At 49.7% G+C, this 25617-nt stretch overlaps 1 protein-coding gene across 1 annotated transcript in view; it reads left to right on the top strand.

Annotated features, from left to right (window-relative positions):
- Window positions 1–24166, top strand: part of TCF7 (transcription factor 7) — a gene marked incomplete at its 5' end in the record, with an annotated part of 69412 nt that extends 45246 nt beyond the window's left edge. The window contains 7 exons of the mRNA XM_082291517.1: window positions 5481–5613; window positions 8692–8782; window positions 15036–15146; window positions 15362–15524; window positions 15737–15844; window positions 18435–18483; window positions 23981–24166. Of these exons, the coding sequence (XP_082147643.1) occupies window positions 5481–5613; window positions 8692–8782; window positions 15036–15146; window positions 15362–15524; window positions 15737–15844; window positions 18435–18483; window positions 23981–24060 (735 nt within the window). The 3' untranslated portion in view covers window positions 24061–24166. The remainder of the gene's footprint in view (window positions 1–5480; window positions 5614–8691; window positions 8783–15035; window positions 15147–15361; window positions 15525–15736; window positions 15845–18434; window positions 18484–23980) is intronic.
- Window positions 24167–25617: the final 1451 nt, after the last annotated feature.

Raw genomic sequence — 25617 nt, 5'->3', positions numbered from 1 at the left:
GCAAAACTTGGTAGGTTTTGTTTTCATAGCCGACACATCGACTCATCTCACTCTCTCTGAGAAGTGACATCAGAGCAAACACATATGGGGCGACTCGGGGCTGGACTGCAGCCTGCAGCTCCTGTGCTGCACCCAGGCACCAACGCAGGGCAGAGGAGCACGGAGACCTGCTCGGAGCTCAGCCCACCATCTGAGCTGGGAACAGCCTTCGGGGATGCTCCCAGCAGCCAAACACACAGCGCAGCCAGTGACACAGGGCTCTGGGACTGCCAAAACCCACCTCTGCCATGGTGGTGATGGCCACCAGCACGGCACAGCTGCCAGCCCCAGCTCCCTTCCCTTGGTCAGGCCCCTCGCCACACACGGGTCACTGCTGGGCTGCCCCACAGCTCTTCATTTCTCTGTTTTTGGGGCTGGCAGTGTGGGAAAATTTGAAAGTAATGTGAGTAATCTCACCTGACTGCGGCTCGGCTCCCCGGCGAGGCTGGAAACCACAGCGCTCACCCCGGCCACCAACTCCTGCACCCAGGCACTCTGTGCTGTGGGGGACAGATCCTGCTCCCTCCAGGGTGCTCCCACTTTCCCTCAGCACGGTCTGGGCCATGGGGGCACCTGGCTCCAGGGGTCACAGAGGGGTTACGGGACTTTCCTCTCCCTGCAGACTACTGTGCATCCATGGACGGACAGTGGCTCCCACAGTGCAGGGGTTTCCAGCAGTTTTGGCTCTCAGAATGTTGGCTGATGTTCTGGGAGCTGTGGTTTGTGCAAGGCAGGCAGCACCCTGTTATCCTCTGTGGGGAGCACAGCACCCCTTGGAGTCACATCCCCAAAGAAAATTTACCTGCATGAAATTTAACATTTTTCACGATTGGAAGGGACAGTAGAATTAAGCTGCTTTATTTTAGTTCTGAATTGTCTTCTACCAGAAAATTAATTAAAGTCATTCCCATCGATAGAAGCAGCAGTGGAGCCCAGCGCTGGTGGGATGTTGAGATCCTCAGCAGCCCCCAAGGCAGCATGGTATGACCACTGCTGCTTTTAATAGCTGTGTTCAGTTGTAAAAAGGAATACTTCCCACAGGTTACAAAACATCCTCTTCTTTTTTTCATTTGTTTCTTTTCCTAAACTGATCCGAGCAGAAAAAAATTCTTTGTTTTCTCTCTAATATTTTCCCAGAGTTAAAAACTCAAAGAGTTTTACCAGCCATGGAAATTTTTTTAGTTTGATCATTTCACTCAAACTTTGACTTTCGACCTTCTGTGCTACATTTTTCTAAGGTTAGCTTTAAAGTTTAAGAGAAAAATCCTCCATCAAACCAGCAAAGTAAAACTACTCTTTTTTAGCATGTCATGACTAAATAGATAAGTCTTTAAAAAAATGAATTAAAATACTTGCTAACACAAGGTGCTTTCCAGAAAATGTTTTATTATAATCTCACACCATTCTCTAGTGAAAACCCCACATTTTTATTAAAACCCCCCTCATTTATAGTTCTGATCAACTAGCAGCATCCCAGCAGCTTGTATAACCCCACTGCTACCTGTGGCCAGAGCACGTGTGATGGGGAATGGAGTAAAGGAGAAGGATGTTGAGCCTGGTCAGGCACCTTGGAGCCAAAATACACTGGAACTGCAGTGGTGAGGGTGATCCTCATATGCAAGATCCACTGGGTTTGTGTGTGCTCAGAGGAGAGTTTTCTGTCTGGCCTTGAGATCCAATCACAATCACACACCGTGTGTGAGTGGAGAGATCTAATTTTGCCATGCCAACAATTAGTCTTTCTTAGCAATTAGTGCAACTGTGTTTTCTCTGTGCTCCTGCAATTACCTCTAATTATTAAAGTCACATCTTGGCTTCAAGGAGGGATCCTCTTCCCTCCATAGCATTGGGTTTTTCAGTCATTTTCAGGGAGATTGGTGGGTTGTTTGGTGCTGGGAGAGGGATGTGCTGCAGCATTAGTGCCTGGCCTAGCACACAGGGGAGGAGGGGGCAGCACTCACCAGGGAGCTGGGCACTCAGCAGAGCTGCAATTTAGCAAATTTGATAGGGGGAGAAAAAGCCCTCCAGGCTTGCAAACCCCGTCCTGCTGCTCTGTCCCCTCTGGAAATACCATTCTGCTGTTGCTGTGAATGTGCCTCTTCCTTTCTGTAGGAGGTTGTGGCTGCACAGCTCATTCCCCAACATGTTCTCAAAGGGCTGTGCTGAAAGAGGTGAGGCAATGCTGTCCTTGGAGCCCTTTCATGTCCCCCATAGCTGCTGAAGGACAGGAGGTGACAAATTGGTGTTGGGACCATGATGTTTGGCACCAGCAGCTTTATTTTTGGTGGGTGGGTAGTGAGCAGCTCTGTCATTGCAGCTCTGGTCTGTGTTGAACCCCAGGAGACAAAATAATATGGTTTACCAAACCACAGCATGTCCTCTGTGATGTCCTGACCAGCAGCACCCTGTGTTCTCCCAGGGGACCTGCTGAGAGAACGCCAAATCACTGCCCTCCTGTCAAATCAATCTTCTTGGTAGAAAACATTTACTTCAGGTTAATTTTATGGCATAAAACATTGTTAGCTGCTAAGTTCTGGCTTTGAAAAGCCTCATCAGGGTTCATGTGCTGCAGCTGATTTGCAGGAACGTAATCTAGACCTTGCAAAAAAGAGGATTGATCCTGTTTCTCTGGCATATGGATTTCTATAAGCCAGGTATGGTTTCATAGTGCAGCTGGGGAAGACCAGGAGCTGCAGTCATGGCCATGGACCACAATCATTGGCAGCTGCAGTCTTTGAACCAAGATGAACACAGAGTTTTCTCTGTTTCTCCGTATTTTTGTGCAGCATTTCCTTCTTCCCTTCATTTTGGGAGATGGGTTCCTGTAACAAACTCCCTAATAGAGAAAGTAGGAGGGGCATAAATAGCCCCTTGCAGAAATTTTTCTTGTCTCCTTGCTGGTCATCCTTCCCCACCTGATCTTTATGGCTTTATAGAGTAAAGAAGTTTTTGAGTGAGGCAAGGGCCAAATGTAGAAGGGTCATGGGGAAGGCAGCTCTTCTTAATGGTGCAGCATCTTGTTTTCCGTCTGAACTGATGGAAAAGCTGAGTAATTGAGCTGCAAGTCTTTGTTGTACCACCAAGTTACCATTGAATCATTTAAACTGAGAATGGTATGGTTTGGAAGGGACCTTAAAAATCATCTCCTTCCAATCCCCTGCTATGGGCAGGGACACCTTCCTCTAGATCAGTTCTAAGCCCAGTCCAACCTGGCCTTGAACACTTCCAGAACTTGTTCTGAAAGTTCTGCTTTGATGGGAAGGAGGATAGTCCATGCTTTGCTCTAACCACGTGTACTCTCTGCTTTTCCCTGGGGAGGTATCTTGCAGATCAACATCAGAACAGTTCATCTGCCTTTTTAGTGGTCTGTGTCTTCTGTCATTGCTCTGAAAGCTGTTCACAGTCATCAGGCAGCAAGACTGGCTGGTGGATGGTGCTGTGCTTTGGATCAAGCACAAGGCAAATGGGAAAGAAAGATCTGCCCTACTTTGAACATAAGAAATGCTTGAGTTGAGGTTTTCCAAACAGCTCAACATCGAACTCATTCTGCTCCAGTATCATGTTAAAACGTACACGTAGAACTGCATATCCCTCATTTAGGCTTTGTGGCTCTCAAATAAACTAAACCATAGCTAATTTTAGAAATATCACTGAAAAGCTCTGCTTCATCTCATTTCATGGCTAGGAATAGAAAAAGCTCAGAGTTCCAAACATGTGTTTAACTAAGCAGGAGCCAGCCAAGTGCTGGTCTCAATGGGAAAACCACATAACCCATGGCCCTGCTGCAGGACTGGAATGCTTGTACCACACCAGTTTGTACTGGGAAGGGGGGTTACATTCCCAGTACCCCATTGTATGCAGTAAATCTACACCTGTTAAGCATCACGAATTAGGGTTTTCATAGATTCTCAAATGCAAACCTGCGTGCCTCTTGGTTTTTATTTGCATGAGCAAACCTTTGTGGGAAAGGCAGATGTAAAGCAGCGTCTCCACCAGTTTGTTTTCCTTTCCGCTTCATGGGCTTCCTCCTCAGAGTGCGGATGCAAAACACAGAACCTGCCCAGGGCTCCCAGTTCGTTTGGAGCAGCCGGGAAAGGTCCAGGACCGGTCGGCCAGAGCCACTGTCTGCATCTGTGCCTCCTCCACCAAAGCCAACCGGAGCTTTGTGCTCATTGTGCCTGAGCAAAATCATTACCAAAGTGAAAGGCACCAGTGAATTGAGTCCAGGAATCAAATGACTTGTCAAAAGTCACACAGCAAATCATCTGTAGACATCCCAGTGAGACTGATGAGAACTGGCTGGCAGTGCCCAGCTCCTAGCCCCTGGAGAGCTGTCTGACCTGCTCTGTTTCCATTTTCACCCTGTTTTGGAGTGCTGTTAATCCTGTTTCTTTTTGTGGATTTATCTGGGACAAATCCTAACATTCCACCACCAAGACGAAGTCAGTTTGGATTTAAAGGCAACCATGGGCGAAACTGGGCATGTTAGGAAGCAGCACGAGACGCTCGAGGCGAGGAGGCTGCGTAGATGGCAGCGTGTGTGAATGTGTGTGTGTGTGTGTGTGTGTGTGTGTGTGTTCCTTACAGCTGTGCAGCTCTTCCAAACAGGTTCCCCTCTCTCTGCTCCAACATGCAGGAGGACTTCCTGTTGTGTTCACCAAAAAGGGCCTTTTCCAAGGTGTTGGGCTCCAACAGCCAAGCTGTGCGTAACCAGGAGTAGCCGCAAGAGGAGACAGATTTTTCTTTGCTTAGTTTTCCTGGATTTTTTGCATCTCCAGCATTTCCTCAGCTCCCTCTGGTCCTTCTCCAGCACTGGAGCTCAGTCCAACAGGGATTTCAGCCCCAGGGCTCACTGGTGACCATGTCCCGTTTTCAAAAGCATTACCCTTGGCATTTAATGGTGGCCTTGGCAGTGCTGGGTTAATGGTTGGACTTGACGATCTCTACAAAGTCTTTTCCAGCCTAAATGATTGCGTGGTCCTGTGTCTATCCGTGCATGACAGCCCTGATAAATAAAGCCCAAACATGACTTTCACAGTGAATATGAAGGATTCACTGTGAAAGTCCAGATTTAGACCCTGTGGTAGCTCAGGACAGAGAACAAGAGCTTTGCATTGGGTAACACACTTGGAGCATTCATCCTGGAATAAAAGAGACTGGAAATGAATGAAAAAAAAGTTCTGAATTTTGAAAACTTCATGCTGATTTGATCTGTTTTCCACTTATCCAAGAAATCATTTCCAGCTGTTTTCCCTGCTTGGTTTATGGATTTTTTTTTTGCAGGATGCTGCAGTGTTTGTTTAGTAATTTGTTTAGGGTTTGTTAAGTGTTTTTAGTTATTCCCAGCCTTGCTGGCATCAGCAGGACTGCAGAGGGCACTGGCCTTCCTTGCTGGTGGATCCTGATGACTTCTGAGTCCTCTCTGTCATTGTGTCTTGCAGTCCAACAAAGTTCCCGTCGTGCAGCCGTCCCATGGAGTGCACCCGCTCACCCCGCTCATCCCGTACAGCAACGACCATTTCAGCCACGGCTCCCACTCGCCCCACTTGCCCGCTGACATCAACCAGAAACAAGGTAATGGCAGCACTGGGACCTGTGTGCTAGGAGAGGCACAGAGCTGGAGACCACTGAGGCTGTAACCTTCCTGGTCTCAAATCAGTGAGAAAAACTGGGAGCATTGGTCAGCTGGGACATTGCTTAGCAGTAAGAGGTTATTTAGCTTATTGGCAATGCTTTGTGATCTGGCCATGAGCAGTTTGATACCAAAAGGGCCAGCCCTGCTGATGGAGTGTGTTCAGTTCTCTGTACAAGCTGTCCTGCACCTTGAGACCAGACCAGAGCCTGCATGATAATGCACAAGAGTCAACCAGAAAATGGAAAGTAATCTTTCCTTTGACTCATACCCAAACTGTTGTCAGGTTGTCATTTTGAGAAAGTAAATGCTTGAAACAGGAAATATTTTGACTAAACAGGATCAGTGTCTGATAGTTGACTGGATAGTGACACATGTGTCCCCGTAGCCACACGTTATCTGGTTGTCACACGGCTTGGCTTTTTGTGTTCCTGTGTGAGCCCAGGCTGTGTCAATTGGCTTATGAGGCTATGGAGGAAAGTACAGTATGTTGAGGTTAAACCCTCTAAAATAAACTGTAAATACAGGTATGTGTTGAGGAATTCACCCCAATCCATCATTCCATCATTCTTCATGGGTTCCTGGCAAACTGAGTGCAAAATCAAACTTTTCTCAACCTTACATTAGTGCAGAACCTCTGTTCAGATTACCCAGACTTTTACACAAACCTGGGCTTAATTTCGTGGGAAAGCAAGCAAATTGACAGTTTTCTGTCAAACTGCATTCAGGAAGGAGGTCAGTGTCCATCAGAGCCCAGAAATCAGTGCCAAAACAGAGGCACAAAACCAACTGTTGTGATTTAGGCAAAGGCCTCCACCCAGGAGTGATCCAAACTGTCCCAGAGGCATCAGCTTCACCAAGTTAACATCATTGATAAAACAATGGGTTATGGAAGATGCTCTTGGCTGAAGGACTCGCTGAATAATCCCTGGTCTGACCCTGAAGGCCACATTCTGGACTCATCAGGGATGCAGATGAGTAGGATTTAGGTCTGGTGTAAGAGATACCCAGGCATATCCTGGTTGTCTTCCAGGCAGCACACTGCTTCTCAGCCATCAGAGCATAATAAACTCAGCAGAAAAATAGGAAGAGTTAACAAAATAAACCTATTAAATTCTCAGCTAATGGCTGAGTTTGATTCTGGAGAGAAAGTGCGCAAGAAAGCAAGCTGACACACCTTCCCCCACACTGCCTTTGCTGTACCTGGCAGGGCTCTGCCCCTCCAAGAGCCTCTTGCTGTGAGATGCCTCCTGGAACTCACTGTCAGCCTGGAAAACCTTAAGTGATACAAGAGCAGCTCTCCCAAGGGCAGAGCTGGTTATATCCCTCTGTAGAGGCTACAATTGGCACTGGAGCAGTCCCTGAGCGTTCATCTCTGCAGTGGGTCAGTCATTCTAGGACATTGTCCTTGGACTGCCCACCTGCACCCTCAGTTGCAGGCACTGTCCAGTCTCCGCTTCCCATTTAGCCTGTACTTTTACAGACATGGGGAGTCTGTTTGTCCCAGAGACCCCCCAGGTGCTATTCAAGGAGAGGTTCAGACCATCATCCTCAGCTGGGTCTTGCCTTTGTGGTGCAGCTGTGATCATACATACATGCCCCATCCCTACACTGCTGGGGTGAGGGTTTTCTTCCCTGTTCATCCTGGCTGTGCCCCATCTCTGTTTTCATCACTGAAATAGCTCCCATTATCACCCACAGTAAGCACTTGAGAGTCACTCTCATTCTCCCAGCACCCCTTTAAAGTTTCTCACAGTAGCCCAAGGACACACAGACAAGGAAATACAAGCAGGAATTCTGAGTCAGTGGCTGGTGTCCCAACCACTGGGCCAGCAAGAATAACTTGTGCTCTGACTTACGCAACTCATATTGTTGGGGGTGCAAATCTGAGGATGTTCCATCAGCTGCCTTGTGCAGGGCTGGTTTTGTTTGACCCTCTGTGGGCCACAGAGTCCCACTTGAAGCAAATCTCATATTAGGTTATATATTCCTTTCAGGTCAGTTATGTGTTTATTTTAGCTGCCTACTAAGATGCTTGGAATCGGTTGATGTCATTCCTAATTAATAAGGTATCATTCATACACCTAGGAAAAAAATCCAGTTGCAACTGCTTGCAACTCATCACCAATTTAGTCCATGTATTTATCACCCAGGACAGCCACTCCTCAATCCCTGTACCCAATTTTTGTCTGAGGCTCAGTAGCAGCCATCACTACACCATGCTGTGCCAGAGCTCAGCCTCAGTACCCCCCAGTTTCCCAGTCCAGGGGTCGGCTGGAGGCTGTTTTTGCCAGCAGCACTGTGTTTGTCTGAGTCCCACTCACAGCCCCAGGCTCCACAGGATGTTTTTCAGTCCAGATAGGAACGGAGCGATGGCTGCAGCTGTGTCCCCTGGCCATGCTGCCCGTGCCAGCGGCTTTGAAGATCACACAGGGATTCCCCATACAAAGGGTGAATTCCCAGCTGGCACCATACCCACCTCCACAGTTCTTGGCACCCACAGAGCTGCAGAACAATTGTTTGAACTCAAATTACTTAAAATGAAGGTGGAAGTGATGACTGCTGGAGCATCCCCACTGCCTGCTCACGGGGGGTCCTGTGGATGACAGTTGGAGAGGGAGCATAGGAATGGCTTTGACCATCCACTGAGCACCTGAGTGGGCTCTCTGGGAAAGGCAGAGGGGAGCCTGGAGTTAGCCAAATCCTTACCAAAGCACAGTGCCGCTTGGCCTCAGGGTGGCACGGAGCAGCTGTGATGCTTGTGCAAGAGCAAGATGCCTCCTCCACCCCCTTATGTGAGTGTTTGTGATTTTGCAGCAACATGGATGACCCACCGCATCCCCACAGAGAGAACCACAGGAAATAAAAGGGAATTACACCATCCTGCCACTTGCAGAGAGCTATTTCATGTAGCTGTCCACAAGTGACCATAGATGAAGCAGCCAGGGGGTTTGGAACAATCCAGGTCAGCCAGGGAGTGCAGTGCCAGGTCCAACTCCTCTCCTTCTCCCTTCTTCCAGGAGTGCACCGTCCTTCCCAGACCTCAGACATCCCTGGTTTCTACCCCCTGCCCCCCGGAGGAGTCAGCCAGATCACGCCGTCGATGGGATGGTGAGTGAGGAGGGCTTGGTCCGCGCAGCCCCAGCCCCACCGGACATGCAGGGCGGGGATGGGTCACTGAGCCAATCACTGCGGCTGCTCCCCGTGACCTCCATGGTGCTTTCTCCCAGCTTCACCCCTCCTGTGTGCTGTGCGAAGAGGGAGGAGAATTTAGCCCTGTCTTGGAGGTGGGGAGCAGACTCGTGGAGAGGCTGAAGGCTTCATCCTGGCTGAGGCATCCCTGGAGAGGGGTTACAACCTGCCCAATTCAAAACTGCCTCCTGCTTTACATCTGTCTTTGTGGATTAGGGAACCCAGCAAGAGCTTCCTACACACCCCTCCTAATCACAGCAAAAGCTCTCTTTTGAGTAGGAGGTAATTTTCTCCCTCGCTGGACTTTTCGGCACAGACAGTGCTTTCCCTGAGCATGCCACCAGCACGGAGTAATCCTGTGGGATGCTCCATCTGCCAGGCCATGGTATTTCTTAGAATCTGACATACAGGGAAAAAGTACATCATGGCAGAGACCTGCCAGGAGGCAACCCCAGTACCCACAGCCTGGCCACAGCTCAGCCAGTTGGTAACCACTGCCCCAGCAGACATGGGAAAGGAGAGACCATGAGCTGGAGCACTCCCAAAATGTACCCCCTGCGTGGGCCAGCCCTGCGGAGCACCCTGCAAAGCAGAGCCTGGTGGTAAACCTGCCCTGGGGACAAAAGTTAAAAATACACCAGTGTGTTCTCTGTAGTCATTGCCACTGGCTTTTGTCCCTGTGACCATGAGAACACCGAGAGAGCGGGTCTGGCAGGTGCTGCCATGTGGGCATCATCACTGCTCAGATTAACTTTTAATCCCCCGTGATGATGTAAGGACATGGCAGAGGCTGACAGGGAGACTGGTGGCTGCAGGTGGCAATTCAGGGTTGCTGGGATGAGGAGAGAGTGCAGGGCAGGTGATCACAGGGGCCATGGCCAGATCCCCCCAATGCCAGTGGATAAAACGCTGGCAGAGCCTGGGGGAGAGCTCCAGGTACAAGAACATATTGCAAAGTGGGAATGGGGAAGCTTCTTAAAGCACAAAGTAAAATGTTAGCTTTTTGCTTTGTTTTGCTTATGAATTCCGTGTTTCAGATATTTAACCACAAAGAAACAGAGGATGAGGCCTTTGATACAGAGTCTGGCTTCAAAGAGATTACATTTTACCTTCTGTGTTGAATCTGCTACTCTTGGGTGATGATTTAACTCCTCATATGATGTGATTCATCCTCAGGAAAAACAAGGACTGGGGTGATGGTGCTGCAACATGAAAGAAATAGTTGGAGTGGGGAGAAAGGAGCCTGTTTGTCAAATGGAAGGTCCGCTCCTGGGTTAGGATGATGCTGTTCAGACAGCCCTGGGCACATGAAGGGAGAGCAATCTGGTTTTTTATGGAGGTTCTGTGGGGCAGTTGGTGGTGGAGAGAGCTTTCATGGCTGAGGGCTGCTCCAGCATCCATGGGGTTTGGCATCCTCCTGCAGCCTCATCAGATGCCTTCATTAATGGCTAATAAGCAACAAACAGCCTGACATGCAGAGAGCAGCACCTTGAGGGACATGTGTCTAACAGAGCTTTTGCTCATTCTTTTCCTTGCCCGGAATGTACGGAAAGAGCCCCAGACTCACTTTGTGGAGTGCCCAGTCCTCAGCTGAGGCTCAGCGCACCGCTGTGGGTGGGTGCAGAAGCACTGAAGCCCAGGGGGTTCATGGCAGCATCCCCCCCATGCCAGCAGCAGGCAGCAGGGGCTGTGTGCCAGGGATGGATGTGCTGGGGATGGTCATGCCAGGCATGCATCCCAGAGAAGCTGTGGATGCCCCGTCCCTGGAAGTGTTCAAGGCCAGGTTGGATGGGGTCTTGAGCAACCTGGTCTAGAGGAAGGTGACCCTGCCCATGGCAGGGAGTTGGAACTGGATGATCTTTAAGATTCCTCCCAACCCAAACCATTACAGGATTCCATGGTTGTGCTGGTGCCACCAAGTCAGCTGCCAAGTCAGGGCAGCCGCACACTGGAAGCAACTTTTCCTCCACAAACTGGCAGGCAGGAGCTGGGCAGAAACTGGTTTTGTTCTCACTGAGCACTTCAGGAGGAGGAGCTGCAATCACTCTCTCTGTAATTAAGCTGGGATGACAGTCAGATAAAAGCCTCCAGGAGTCCAGTCAAGTGAGTTTTGTTTATGGGAGCCTGGCAGTTAACATTGGCCAGGAACCTGCAAATAGTGTCACTCACCTGTGCCTGGGGCCGAGCACGGCGATGCCATGGCAGCCTCTCGTCCACAATCCCACAACCTTTTTTCTGAGCCACCCTCCCATCACCAGGTGATCCTCTAGAAAAAGGCTGGGAGAGCTGGGGTTGTTCAGCCTGGAGAAGTTTCCAGGGAGGCCTCAGAGTCCCTTCCCATACCTAAAAGGAGCTTATAAAAAAAAGGGATAGGGACTTTTTATATGGGCAGATAGTGATAGGACAAGGGGGAACAGTTTTGAACTAAAAGAAGAGAGAGTTAGATTAGGTGTTTGGAAGAAGTTCTTTACATAGAGGGTGGTGAGGCCCTGGCACAGGTTGCCCAGAGACATTGCGGCTGCCCCATCCCTGGAGGTGTTCATGGTCAGGCTGGACAGGGCTTGGAGCATCTGGATCTAGTGAAAGGTGTCCCTGCCCACGGCAGGAGCTTGGAATGAGATGAACTTTAAGGTCTCTTTCAACCCAAACCATTCTGTAATTCCATGATACGGGCTGTAATCGTGCACTCCCAACCATCAGGGACTGATTTTGCAGTTGCTTCATTTTGCGTGTCAGAGGGACTTCGGATGAAGATGCAAGTGCCTGACTCCATTCCTATCCCAATATACCAGCCTCTGGAGTAACACAGCTTGCTTCTGGATTAGCTCCAAGTGTTTTCTCAGCCCTGGGGCAGCCGCCTCCAACTTCAAAGGTTGTTTCGGTTTCCCGGTGCACGGCAACACTTGGCTGTTTGTTGATGTGTTTATACCCACCGACATCTGAGGGGTGGGAGAGGGCTTCTGCCTGCCAGGGTGTAAACAGCTCCGGCTGCCTTTCCTACAGACAGATCCGGCAGATTTCGGTCAAGCCAAGACACAGCAGCAGGAACGGGAGCCTCCTTCCTGCCCAGGGCAGCTCAGGGGCTTGACTGCTGCCCCACTGTCATTATTCTTCTTCAGGGCAGAAACTTATATTTAGCCCCAAAAATTCCCAGGCATCCAGGAGCTTGGTCCTTCACAGTGTACCACATTTAATGGCAGTGGATTTTTGTGGATTTTTTCATCATTAGAGTGAAAATAGCTGGTCCTGGGTTTAGGTACAGCTCTGTGCAGCCTGGCCAGAGGAGCATGAGCACCAGCACAGGTATAAGCATCCCATTGTGCCCCATCCCTGAGGGTGTTCATGGTCAGGTTGGATAGGGCTTGGAGCATCTGGATCTAGTGAAAGGTGTCCCTGCCAAGCAGGAGCTTGCAATGAGCTGAGCTTTAAGGTCCCTTCCAACCTAAACCATTCTGTAAATCTATGATCTCAGTTTCCATGTGCAGTTTTAGGCTAGAAGCATCTTTTGGCAGGTTTGCAGAACAAGCCAAGGTATTTTTGAGCTATTTCCATATGAAAATGTGGGGGTTCCCTTGCTGGGAACAACAAGGAACTTCCTGCATAGTTATTTTACTATCTCAAAAATGATTACCAGCCCCAGGTCTGATACATGCCTGGTCCACAGTATGAAACAACTTTCAAAATGAATGCAGGACTGAGCTTTTGGCTTGTTTGAAACTGCTGGGTGTCCTTAAGAGGATGTGCTGGGGAAATCAGAGCATTCCTGAAGCACAAGGGCAGGGTAGGTACTTTCTCTCCAGACTCTAGGAGTCTCCCACACTTGGGGCATTACAGAGTCACAGAGGAGATAAAGTTGGAAGGGACCACAGTGGGTCATGTGGTCCAACCTCCCTGCTCAAGCAGAGTCGTCCCAGAGCACATGGCACAGGATTGTGTCCAGACCATCCTGGGGTATCTTCAGTGAGGAAGGCTCCACACCCTCTCTGGGCAGCCTGTTCCAGTGCTTGGTCACTGCACAGTAAGGAAGTTTTCCTCATATGTATCCTCCTGGTGCAGCTTCTTATGCACCACACAGAGAATCTGAGCAGGCTTTAGTTTTTTTGGTCACACTGTGCTCTTTTGAGCAACTTCTTCTGTGCAATAGCAACATCTCCTGATTTTTCAGCACACCTCTGCATTTTGCATTATTACTGGGTAAACTCAAAGCTGCAGCATTACTCAGTACCAGGGGCAGAAGGGGGTCAGAATTGGATCCAACCTTTGTAGGAAGGCCGAGGTTCTCTCAAAATAACATCCAAATCCCACACTGCCCCTCAAGCCCAAGGGACACCGAGTGTCCCCCCAACCAGGGTCATTAGTGCTCTGAGTCCCCTTAGCAAAGGATATCTGTAGGAAATACCACGTAGCTGTGGATACTTTATAGACTCTTTCTTCCTGATCCCAGGCAGAGCCAGTCTGTCTATCCGCTCCCGTCATGTGGATTTAGACAGCCGTATTCGTCAGCGCTTTCTGCTGGGGCTTCTTTCTCCAGGTGAGTATGAGCTGTGTGAGACAGGGCAGCTCAGCTGGTCGTGCAGCTTGCAGTTTGTGCAGTAGCAGCTTGCAGCAGACCACAGCCAGCCAGGGACAGCCACGCACCCTCCCTGGGGCAGGCGTGGGAAGAGAAGGTGCTTTTAGGCAGTCCAAAGGGTGCTCAGGGGAATATCCAGGATGAAGGATGCACAACAGTTGGGCTTCAATCAGCAGAACTCTAAAGAGAGTCAGAAACTCCAGCCTTCAGCTCAGCACTGGGAGAATGGGGTGGAATCCATTGCTCAGGATTTTGCTCCGCGTCACTAACCCTAATCCTGAGTGTGTCCCTGCTGCCACCACCGCTTTGCTCTGCAGAGATGGATCTGGTTTACTTGGTCTCAGCTTTAAAAGCAAGACAGGAGTGGGCAGTGATTTCCTGCTCTCCCATTGGCACAAGTCAATTCTGTGAGATATGAGCACAGCTTCTGCCTTCGGGTGAGCAAAATGCATTCCCTGTGGATGGGAATCACAGAGCCCAGCTCTTCAGGCGTGCTGCTGGGCAAAGCCCCTGTGGCTTCATAGGGATGCCAGGGCCACACCAGCTTTTGCTTCTGCTTCGTGTTGTCCTGAAGAGCTGTTAGTGGAGATTTCCCACAGGAAAACCATGCAAACCCTTGCTCATGCGAGCCCTTAGCCATGCAGAAACCTGGATCTGTGCAACCTTCGATCCTGCGGAAGAGGGGAGGGAGTGCTGCCAGGCCTCCTTTCTCGCAAGGCATCACCCTTGCACAGCCTTGAAAGTGAAGGCAAGAGAAGGTAACGGTTCCCTGTGGAGCCTCAGCAGCCTCCACGAGCTCCTGCCTGCAGGATTTTGGGGTGGATTTTGTAGCATTGCTGCAGCCGAGAAAGTACACCTGGTCAGATAAGGATCAGACTGTGCTGGTGGATTAAATTAAACAGCTTTTCTTTTCGTGCCAGCATATCTAATGAACAGTTCATCTCCCATGGGCAATTCTGCCATCTCAAGCTCCAGTCATAAAGTGGCAAGCTTGGCAAAGCTGACTCTGCTGGCTTTATCCTCCAAAACTCCGGAGAGAGCTAATGAAGCCTGAGAGCTAATGAGACCTCTCATGATCTCAGCCCGTGTTGTGGAGAGCATTGCTTAGGCAAGGTGCACCTCCTAGAGTTGCAGTTGGGTTCATGTTCAGACTTAGTCTATTTCTGTTAAAAGGTAGGTGTGGAGTGGTCCTAATCTCTCCCATCCAAGCGCCAGGTTGAACTTGCTGTTTCTTTCTGCAGTGCTAATGAGATATTGCAACAACAGAGATCTGAGTAGCTGAAACTGCTGGGTGAAAGCACCCTTGATCTCAGCCAGGCTGGCTCCTGCTGCAGCCGGGTTCCCTCACTGTGGCACCGGATCCTTTCCATCCACGTGCCCATGGCTTGACCAGCCATGGCACGAGGGTGACCCAGGGGTGGTGGGCACTGCCAGCCCCCACCAGCCCAGCAGCACCTGCGTGCTTTCCATGTCTTCTGCTTTCCGTCTGCTTCCGCCACATCAGAGTGCACTCCGAGAGACGCCGCCCTGGCTGCCCGGCATCTGCAGTGTCCCCAGCACGGTGCAGCCCTCCCAGCACAGCTCACCCACTCTCTGTTGCAGGTTCACTCACCCGCTGATGCTGGGCTCTGGCATGCACACCACCGGCATCCCGCACCCCGCCATCGTGCCCCACTCCGGCAAGCAAGAGATGGAGCACTACGACCGAAACATGTGAGTGGGAAGTGCTGGCTCAGCAGCACCAGCACCTCAACACCCATTTCATTTATCACCCTCAGTGCTCGTATGGGAGGAGGATGGATGAACACTGAGCTCTGCATCTGAGGAGCAGATCTCGGGCCCCCCACCTGCTCGTGCTGTTGGGTTGTTTTGGGGTCGAGTCTTCTGGTGGCTCTGATGCTGACAGCCCCTCCTTTTTTCCCACCAAGGAAACCTCAACCAGAACCAAAGAGAGAGAAGGAAGCCAAGAAGCCCACTATTAAGAAGCCCCTGAACGCTTTCATGTTGTATATGAAAGAAATGCGGGCGAAAGTCATCGCCGAGTGCACCCTGAAAGAGAGTGCTGCCATCAACCAGATCTTGGGAAGGAGGGTAAGAGCTCACGGGGCCCAGTGTCATCACCTAGTGCCACATCCCTGTCCCTTGCAGCTACTCTTAAGCACATAACCAGCATCTGCTTCAAATCCGGGTGCTCTTATCCCACAAACACAGGGGGCCAGATGTGCCCTGGGGCGGGGTGGCTATGGTGGGCAGGGCTGGGAGGGGACGGCGGAGCCGTGCTTCATTGCTGTTTGTCCTTGCAGTGGCACGCGCTGTCCCGGGAGGAACAAGCCAAGTACTACGAACTGGCCCGCAAGGAACGGCAGCTCCACATGCAGCTCTACCCTGGCTGGTCTGCCAGAGACAACTACGTAAGTGCCACCATGCTCAGACCCCCGCCCTGTGGCATGGCCCAAAATGACCTGGGGGGCTGACAGCTGGCATTTACCAAACACCTGGTCCTGGCAGTGCCATTCCTGGCAGCACAAGAGCCATAGAAATTCACATTTCAGGAGTATTTTGAACACCCTCTTGGCTTATTGCCTGTCTAAAAGGATGAATGATACAGCCCCCAGCAACCACAGGCATTTATTTGGTTATTGTCTAAGCAAATACAAGTAGAAATGAAGAGAAGCTTTTAAGTGTTGTGAAAATATAATTTTATCCTTGGAAATACAATTTTATGGAAACAAACTGCTTTGTGCCTCTTGGACAGCAGGTGAGGTATCTGTGAGGGTGAGGAGGCCCTGGCATGGGTTGCCCAGAGAAGTTGTGGATGCCACATCCCTGGAAGTGTTCAAGGCCAGGTTGGATGGGGCTTGGAGCAACCTGGTCTGGTGGAAGGTGTCCCTGCTCATGTCAGGGGCTTGGAACAGGATGTGTTTAAGGTCCCTTTCAACCCAAATCATTATATGATGCTGTGATTAAAAATAGTGGCTCTTTTTATAGGGAGTCTTTTCTTGTGACTTTCATGACTGTTTTGCTGTTACATGCCTAACAAGCTCATTAGAGAACTAAAGCAAAGGACACCTAAGTCTTCAGATATCTCTCATTGGCTCTGTCCTTTTGATCTTAATCTCTATCATTTCCCTCACAGACACTTTCTTAACCCTGGGAGCTGCACAGTGAGTGCCCATCCATCCCACACTGACTCCAGCCCTCCTTCCAGAGTGACTAAACTCCACCAGGGGCAAGAAAACACCTATAAACAGACCCAAACTCCCCCCACACACAGAGGGCAGAGATGATGCAGAAAAAGCAGAGGTGATGGGAAGCCCCCACCCCACATTTTGATGGGCACATATCTGGAGGGCATTAACATCTGGAGGGCAGCAGCACTGCTGAGAACATGACACCATCTTCCTCCAAGACCAAGCACATCCTCCATGGAAATCCAAGTCCTGTATCATCTTCATCTGGTTCCTTGGGGAGCCAAGGGCTGGTTCCTTGTTCCAGAAGATAGATGGTGGGCTCCAAAGGTGCATATTGGTCCTCCCAGCACTGTAAACCAGCTGGTTTGGGTGTTCTGGTTGTTGGAAGAGATGCTTTTCTCTCTGGAGCTGAGCAGGGAGGAGGAGGAGGATGAGGAGGAGGAATGTAGGTCACTTCTGAAGCACGTGATGCGGATATCAGGCAGGAAATACAGTTGCTCCCCCGCTGAAGAAAAAGCTTACCACAGCTCAGAGCTTTCCACCTTCACTCAAACCACAAAAAGTCATGTAAGAAGTCACAGGTCAAAAGGCAGCCCTGGGAGCTGCCTGCTCCACACAGCCAGATTTGCTCCTGCACTGCTGTGCCCTCATTAATCAGCTCATTAGGGGATGAGCATCTTGTGAATCACAGAGGCAGTTTGGGGATAAAATAGGACTTTTTTATTAGTGAAAGAAGAATGAGAGATGGGTTCAGAACTGTAAAAGCATTGAAATATATTAGTATTATTTAAAAATAAATTTCTGGGGATTTCCTAAAGCTTTATTTCCCATTTGAAATCAGGGAATATCAAGGACCAACTTCTGTTTGGGTATAAGGTACCACATTAAAGCATGTTTTGGAAATAGGGAAGGTTCTAAAATGGACTAAGTGCTTCTTAGAAATGTAACGAGGAGGAATAAGAATATAACAGGAGCATCAGCTATTGATCATACTCTCTCCATTGCATGCAGCAATTCTTGTTTAATTCTATTAATCTCAATAAACTTATTAATTAAACTATCAATTCATTAATTAAAGCAATAATGGGTGGGATCCCCAGGTGAGGTGCATCAGAGTGGGCTAAGGAGTTCTGGCAGGAGTTGGCAGAGGTGCTGAGCAGCGCAGGCACAGGCACTGGCTTTTTTACAGCTGATTTACATCCACTAGCATTTTCTCTCACACCTTCTGACACAGCCTGCAGCATAAATCTGGGTCTTAGCTGCATTTGCAGCATGGTCCTGGACTCATAAACCAGAGCATGGAGCAGACATGGGGGTAGGAGTGGGGACATGGCTGCCATCGCCTCTTGAGTTTATTGCAGTTTCTAAATATGCACAGATCTCATGCAAAGTGCTGAGCCAAAATGCCCTGTGGTGCTGGATCCGGGGGTATTGGAAATGAGGGGTAATCCCTGAGAAAAGGCACAAGCCCAGAATAAATGTGTGCTGTGCAGAAGCCATAGCAAGTGCACAAAAACACACATGGGTTTCACTTTGAGAGTTCCTCCTGAGTTTTTTCTTAGGAGCATTGGAGTGGGAAGAGGAGAAAGGAAGGGGACATCCTCATAGATAAACCTGAGTAGTCCCTTTGCAGCCTTATTCAGTTCATCTCCTCCTGGAATGGGCTAAGCCAGCAGCACCGTGACTCTTACCAGATCTGGTCATCTGGGAGGCAGCAGCCATCCCCAGCACCCAGTCCAGTCCCAAAAACCCTGCACAGCACCCTCAGTTTTCTGGAGCACAGGTAACGGCCTTTCCTTTGATTTCCTAGGGGAAAAAGAAGAGACGAACACGGGAAAAGCAGCAAGATTCCAACTCAGGTAAGTGCGTGCGGCCTGGCAGCTGTCTCAGCTTTCCTGCTTAGATGGGAGAATCCGAAGCAGTTGTTGTGTTTCACCGTGTTTTCTGTTATTCTCCTGAGCTTAACTAGAGAAATACACATTCATTATTTTTTTAAGACATGGTAAATTAACCTTTCTGTGACTTTTTAATAGACATGTTTGATTTAGAACATGGGTAGTGTGTGGAAACTGAAAAGATCAGATTTTGGCAGGTGTATAATAACTTCATATGAACTATCACTAGCCTTAATCTATTGAAAATATCCAGGGTGAATGTCCCCATCAGACCTACAGATGTTATTAACTAAAGAAACTCCTCTCAAATGCATCCATGCTGTGTGTGGGATGAAATGCAGTGGCAGGACTGAAGATCATTCATGGGACTACCCAAGTTTGGTTGTCATGTCAAAGTAATGTGGAGTTGAAGCAAAGTCATACTAAACCCCAGTACCAGCTGCCTCCCTGTACCACCCTGCTGATTAGAAAAGGCCCTTTCAACAGATTTCAGCTGGTCACAGACACATTCCCATCATCCAAGGCTCTTCATGTGCTGATTTCTGAAGTATTTCTGCCATATCAGGAATAAATATTAACTCTACCAATAAATATTCATTATAAAGGGAATCATTATCAAGAGATGTGTCCCAGTAATACCTACAGTTTAATTAGCACTGTTGATCTCATTCATTGCTGAGTCTGATAAGAGGAATACAAGCTTTTAGGCCTTTATGTAGAGTGCATTATGTATTTTTATATATGCATATATATGTTTTGTCTGTATAATACGAAAATGATAATTTTGCCTGTTACAGATTTAAAACCAACCACTGGTTGTACACAACGAGACATTGATGGTGGTTGAAAGAGGGAGGCTGAATCCAGCACAGAAATGTGCTGTTCGAATCTGATTTACAACGCTAGAAAAAAACATCATGTGCCTGAAAGCAAACAGGGCTTCACCCTAATGAGTCTCGTAATTATACAGTAAAACAGCAACGTTTTAGGAAAGGCTGTGGAGAACAGCTTTTCCATTAAAACTGGAAGGGTTATGATGGGGGGCAGGGTGGAATACCCTGGGCCTGGGTCTCCTTGGTGCTAACTCTGCTTTCAGCCTGCTTCTGCAACGTTTCCTCCTCTTTTCTCCGTGCACAGTCCGAGCTCGCTGGCAGCGCACGTAGTCGCTGCTGGAAAGGGAGGGAGCAGGTAAGGATGCAGACACAGGAGTCAGGCATCGCCTCTGGGATTTGGCAGCTTTTCCAGACTTAAGAAATTTGAAGAGCTGTGAATTTCCCCGTAATTGCCCACATTTCTCAAAGCTGTTTCCCAAACCACCTCCAGCTGTCAGCAGTGATCACTGATATTTGCCTAACGATCACTTTTTTCCAGGTGGTGCCAGTGCCATTCTGTAGCAGAAAATAATGGGATTTTAGTCTGTTAGTTGTGTGTTAAAGTGGCTAAAATGATGTTGCCTCTTTTCTTCCTCGTGCTCCTCCTTCTCTTTGTGCCTCTGCCTTTCCCATTCTCCGCCGCGCATGCTTCTGTGTTCAGATCCTGCCTCTCCTAAGAAATGCAGAGCTCGCTTTGGTCTCAACCAACAAACGGACTGGTGCGGCCCGTGCAGGTGTGTATCGGCATCTCCTCGCTGCTGGGTGTTCCTGGGTGAGTGGGTTCAGCTCCAAGTGTCCTCCCACAGCCATCCCAATGCTAGTGGGGGCTGCTCTGTCCAGGCAGGGATGGGGTGTGCTCTGGGCATCCTCAGGAGTTTTCTGAGCTGCAAGGGACAGGCTGTAGTCTGGGCTTTTTATCCCTTCTGGGGCAGTGTTGGTTTAGTGCTGGACGTATTCCTCAGCTGATAGACTTCCCTGGTCTTAAAAGCTTATTTCTAGGATGGAGGCCTCTGTGACCCTGACATGAGGCTTTTTTTCCTCCATTAGTGTTTTCCAATCCCATTAGTGGCACCCTAGGGCCAGCAGTGAGGATTTAATGGGTTTCTTTGTCCTATTTATACTGGGCTGACCATGTATTTCAAGATCCACCTTAAATTTTGCAGTATCCACCATGGGTGGGGTGGGACAGCCTCAAGCAGCAAAACAGAGCAGTGCTGTGCCCTTCAGGCTTCCAGAGATGGATTTGGCCAGGCAGTAGTAAAGTTTGGTGCATCAACCAAGTGTTGTCTGGCTCAGAGGGCCTGCAAAGGCAGCCAGGCAGAAAAAGCTCCTGGGAGCTTCTGGATCTCAGTGCCAGAGCACAGAGAGACTCCAGCTTGGACAGAGGTCTGCAATTTGCAGTTTTGCACCAACGCATTGAGGAAAAAGGTGGAAGTACTGCTTGATGTGCTCACTTCAGCTTGAAGTGTCTAAAATCATTTAGTCGACCCAAATCTGGCCCAGACCTTGCTGCACCCCAAGCTCCAGTCACTGGGCCTGAGTCCGACATGAGCTCACCTCCTGCACGTCAACGTGCCACAGCAGCAGAGCTCCCTGCTCTCCTTTTATTCCCTGGGTAGTGTCATCAAGCACCATTTTTTAATTGATTAAGAATCTGGACACAGCTCCCTTAGTGTCTCATAAATACTTGCATGTCCAGAGGGGGTTGCTGGAGCCCCCCATGCCCCCTGCAGCTGTGCCGCCAGGCTGAGTGCCCTATTCTTCCATGGGCACTTCTTCCACCTTCCCTCTGCCTCCATTCCAGCTCTGAACTCAGCTTCTCCTCTGCACCGCTTCACAATTAACACAGGCTGCTGGAGTGCCCGGACACCTTGGCATGCTCTTCTCATGTACCCTGTGTAACCAAGCCCTGGTCAGCCAGAGCTGCTCTGCAATTCCCGTACTAACGCGCTGCTGCCACTCAGGGGCTCCTGTCCTATGTGCTCTGTTTACCTGTGGAGAACAACTTCCACAGGAGAATTTCCACTCCACAGGAGAGGTTAACTGGTTAAGACTAGGTGTTCCTGCTCTAGAGCTTTCACACTCCTCCCTCATACCCTGGACAAACACTCCAGGGTGCTGCAGTTCCCAAAGAGAGAGGGAACAGTTCCTTTAGCTGTGTAACACCCACCTCAGCATAGCCCATGGACTGGGTCATTATCAGCAGTCTGTAGTATCACATCTGCTTTTTTCCCTGTTTCTTTAAATCGAATGAATCAATGGACACATTCTTGTAATCTTAAACAGGTCATTGAAACTCTATGCTGCAGCTACTCCCAAGATGTCTGTGGGAAACACAAGCCCCTCCTCAGGCTTGTCTCTGGGGAATTACTGCCCATGGAAAATACCCTCAAGTTGAATACTCAGTTCAGCTGAGCTGTTGTGTTTCCTATCACATTAATTGGGTCACCACGGCTAGCGATGGCATTGACAGCAGGAATAGCACTGCTCTTGTTCACTTCCAGTGCAAGTCATGTTTAATACTGGACTAGTTAATACACATTCTCACAGGGTCTGGTTTTTCATTAGGAAGATCAAAGAAAGGTGTGTGCCCGCATTAGCAAGTTCTCCATTTGATCAGTTTTCCTCAAATGAGACAAGCCAGGTGGGAGATGTTCTTTTACCTGTTTTAGCTGTAAAGTCTCCAGCAGAGGAATTGTCCCCTCGATACTATTAAGGTGACATCTTGAAAGCTCTTTTGTGTGAGGATCTATACTGAGGTGCTCAAGGACCCAAAGCAGGTGACATAAGGGATCTGTCACATGGAGAGAAGGAAAACCAGCTCAACAAAGAGCGAAGACAAGATAGTGTAGGGACTGACTCTGGACAGCCAGGGGGTAGTTAAAATAATCTGGAAGTACAAGGTGACACCTGGAACTTGGGATAAATACTGAACAGAATTGTCACAGGATGTGAAGGAATCATGGCCAAACCCAGCTACAGCAAGAATGATGTGTGACTTGTATTTTTGAGACCCCCAAATCATAACATGCAAACAAGTAGGGAACCTGAACATTTCTTCCAGGAGGAATGAAGGGAGGCTGGTCCCTGATCTCAGGTGCTGCTGCCTTCAGGACCTTCCTGCTCCCAGCAGATTTCTTCTTAGAAGAGCAGAGCTGGGAGAGGAGAACTGCCCCCGATGGGTACTGTCCTGTAAAAACCCCTTTGGGTTAGTAAAGCCATCCCCAGCTGATGACCTCTATCACACTCCACAGAATGGAAGCATGGAACTGAGTCTGTCACCATTGCAGGACCATTCATATCCTTCTGCCAAATCTTTCTCCCCAGTGCCTGCCCACATTGCATTTTGTACCTGTACTCCACTTCCAGGGGAGAGGTCACATCCCAAGGGGAGGTCACAGCAAACATTTCCTGCCCAGGAACCCCACGGGCTGAAGTGTGATTGGTAGCTCTGTCAGGGCTGATTTTCCCTTAGCTCAGTGAGCAGGTTAAGGGTGATCTGCCCTCCAAGGAGCAACAAGTCCTCTGAAGGCCTTGGGACTGTTCCAGCTTTCGAAGCAGGACCACAGACACGCTCAGACCATCTCCCTCCAGCCAGTCACAGGCTATTTCGTTCCCTTTTCCTGAATGGCTGCTGAGCACTTTCTGCTCAGCTGCATCACTGAGGTGGGAATGAATGGAAAGTACACTCAGATGCAGAGATAACTCAGAGCAGAAGAGAAAAGCTGAGTGCTAAGGCCAAGTTGGATGGTACTTGGAGCAACCTGGTCTAGTGGGAAGTGTCCCTGCCCATAACAGGGAGGTTGAAATGGGATGAGCTTTAAGGTCCCTTCCAACCCAAACCAGTCTGTGGTTCTAAGTAGATGATACTGTGCACAAGGCTAGGAAAGTGCTGGGAAATGGAGTCTTGGAACCTTCAGATTTTGGGATGAGAAAAGCCGAGACTGGCGTGAAGGGCAGTGTCCCAGCAAGGCACAACCTGGCGCTGCTAAGCACAGTGGTGCCGACCTGCCCTGTGACACCAGCGCACATGAGTGTCCCGTGGGCCCTGCGTGGGCTCTGCGGCAGGTGGGGAGGGGACCCACGGCAGTGCTTTAGTCCTGAACTCATGAGAGCCAGGCATCCACACAGCCTCCCAGAATTCGAGCAGTTGGGGTGGTGGCTGGTGAGGAATGACCTCACAGGTTGGATTTTTATTATTATTTTGATTTTTTGTTTTTGTGGTTTTTTTTTTTTTTTTGTTTGGGGTGTTAATTACTATTTATATTATTATTCTAAATTTTTATTATTATTGTCATTTCATGGCTTTGATAATTATTTTGGGTTTGGGTTTTTTTCCTGTTTTCATTTTTATTACTGCATTTTGATTTTTACTGCTGTTTCATGCCCTCCTCCTCCTCCTCCTCTCCCCTTGCGGCCGAGCCCTCTCCCGCGGGCCCCGCTCCCGGCCCACAGGCGCCGCCCGGCGGTGTCCCCGCAGCGCTGCAGCGCCGCCGCCATCCCAGCCCCGCGGGGAGAAGGGGACGGCGGATCCCCGAGGGTGCCGGGACCCTCCCGTTACTCACAGAGGCCTCTCTCCGCTGTTCCAGGAGGAAAAAGAAGTGCATTCGGTACCTACAAGGAGAAGGACGCTGTGCCAGCCCAGTTTCTTCCGATGGAAGTGCTATAGACTCCCCTCCCTCCCCACCGGACGCACTCCGATGCATCCCCTCCGCCTTCCCGTCAGAGCAGCTCGCAGCCCCCGCCGACCCCGCGCACCGCGACCAGCCCGACCCCTGCCCCGTGTCCGCACACCTCCCGCCCGCCTCCGGCCCCTCCAGACCCGGCGACCGGCGCTCCTCGGCGCCCGCCGCACCCCCCGCCTACAGCCGCGCCTCCTCGGGGACATAGTCCCTCGCCAGCCGCTGCCCACACCGGGCACTCCGCTCGCCCACCTGGTTCCGCTGCACCTGGACGAGGACCAGAGGCCCAGCCGAATCCCCGTCTCACTGTAAAACACGCAAAGTTTGGCGACACGACAACTTAAAGAATGATGGAAAACTCACTTGGTTGGGGTTTTTTTGGAGGGGAGGGGTGATAAAAATAGAAAAGCAATTTAAAAAAACGTAAAAAATAAGTACTTGCCAAAACTTAGTGCTGATGAGTAAACGAGCCTTTTGTCCCTGCCCTGTGATGCTTTTTTGTTTGTTTGTTTGTTTGGGGTTTTGTTTTGGTTTCTTTTTTACTGCGTTATCTGTAAGTGTGGCGGAGAGCAAAGTCACATCCCCAGCTTGCTGCTGTAGGTGGTAGGTGCTGTCAGTCTAACCCTGGCTTCCGCTCCCTGCCCTCCGAGCTGCTTGAAAGTGTAGTCACCCACAGATCTCTCATAGCCGTTACACCACGGAGCTGGAAAAGCTGGAATAGGAGCATTTTTTAAAGCCCTTATATCTGAAAAGTAAACGTAGCGTTGCCGGTGTTCTGATCCGACCGGGTAAAAGAGACATTAAATATTTAAACCAATGAGGTAAATTTTTTTAACTTCTTGTTTGAGAACAGGAAGATGTTGTTTTCAGGTAACAGGTCTCTGTGCAGACATGTCCCATTCCACGGTCGTACAGCACGGCAGAAGAAAAGGGAGCACCAGCTGGGCAAAGGAGCACGGACCGGCCACTGGAAGAAGGGCTGATAGTTTCTCAGGGCATCAGTCAGATGCAGGGTCTGCCCTGCTGTTAGGAATTGTCCTCTGCAGATGTGGATGGTCAGAAATCCCACCAGACAGGCTGGGCATAGCCTCAGAAATCAGTCTGTTGGTTTTGTAGGCTCTGATCGAGCTCTGCACCTCCACAGCGGTGAGCAGGGCAGGGCATGTGGGGAGCCAGCAGCCCCGGCAGGCTGGCCAGTGTCCCAGGATCACACTAGCCCAGGGCTGAGGACCACGCTGGCCCAGCGGGTCCTTTCTCTGAGCAGACAGGGGGGAGGTGTGAGCTCTCCCGTCCCGGGGCAGTGTGGCAGCAGAGCAGCACTCACTACCCTGCCCTGGGCTGTAGGCATCTGTCTGTACGTACCCTCGGCAAGAAGGGAACCCTGTTCTTCATGATTCAGTGTAGAACTTTTTAAAAAATCTTATTCTAGCTTTTTCTAAAAGACTTTCCCTCCACCCCAATGACGATGCCAAATGTTAATGTATTCTTTTCAGCTTGAAAATGTTTACCGGTTTCTGGTATTGTATTTATATTTTGAGTTTGAT

The sequence above is a fragment of the Coloeus monedula genome, assembly GCF_965178545.1.
Source record: "Coloeus monedula genome assembly, chromosome: 15".
Lineage (NCBI taxonomy): Eukaryota > Metazoa > Chordata > Aves > Passeriformes > Corvidae > Coloeus > Coloeus monedula.
Note: the sequence above shows the minus strand (reverse complement) of the source record. Positions and strands in the feature narration are given on the sequence as shown.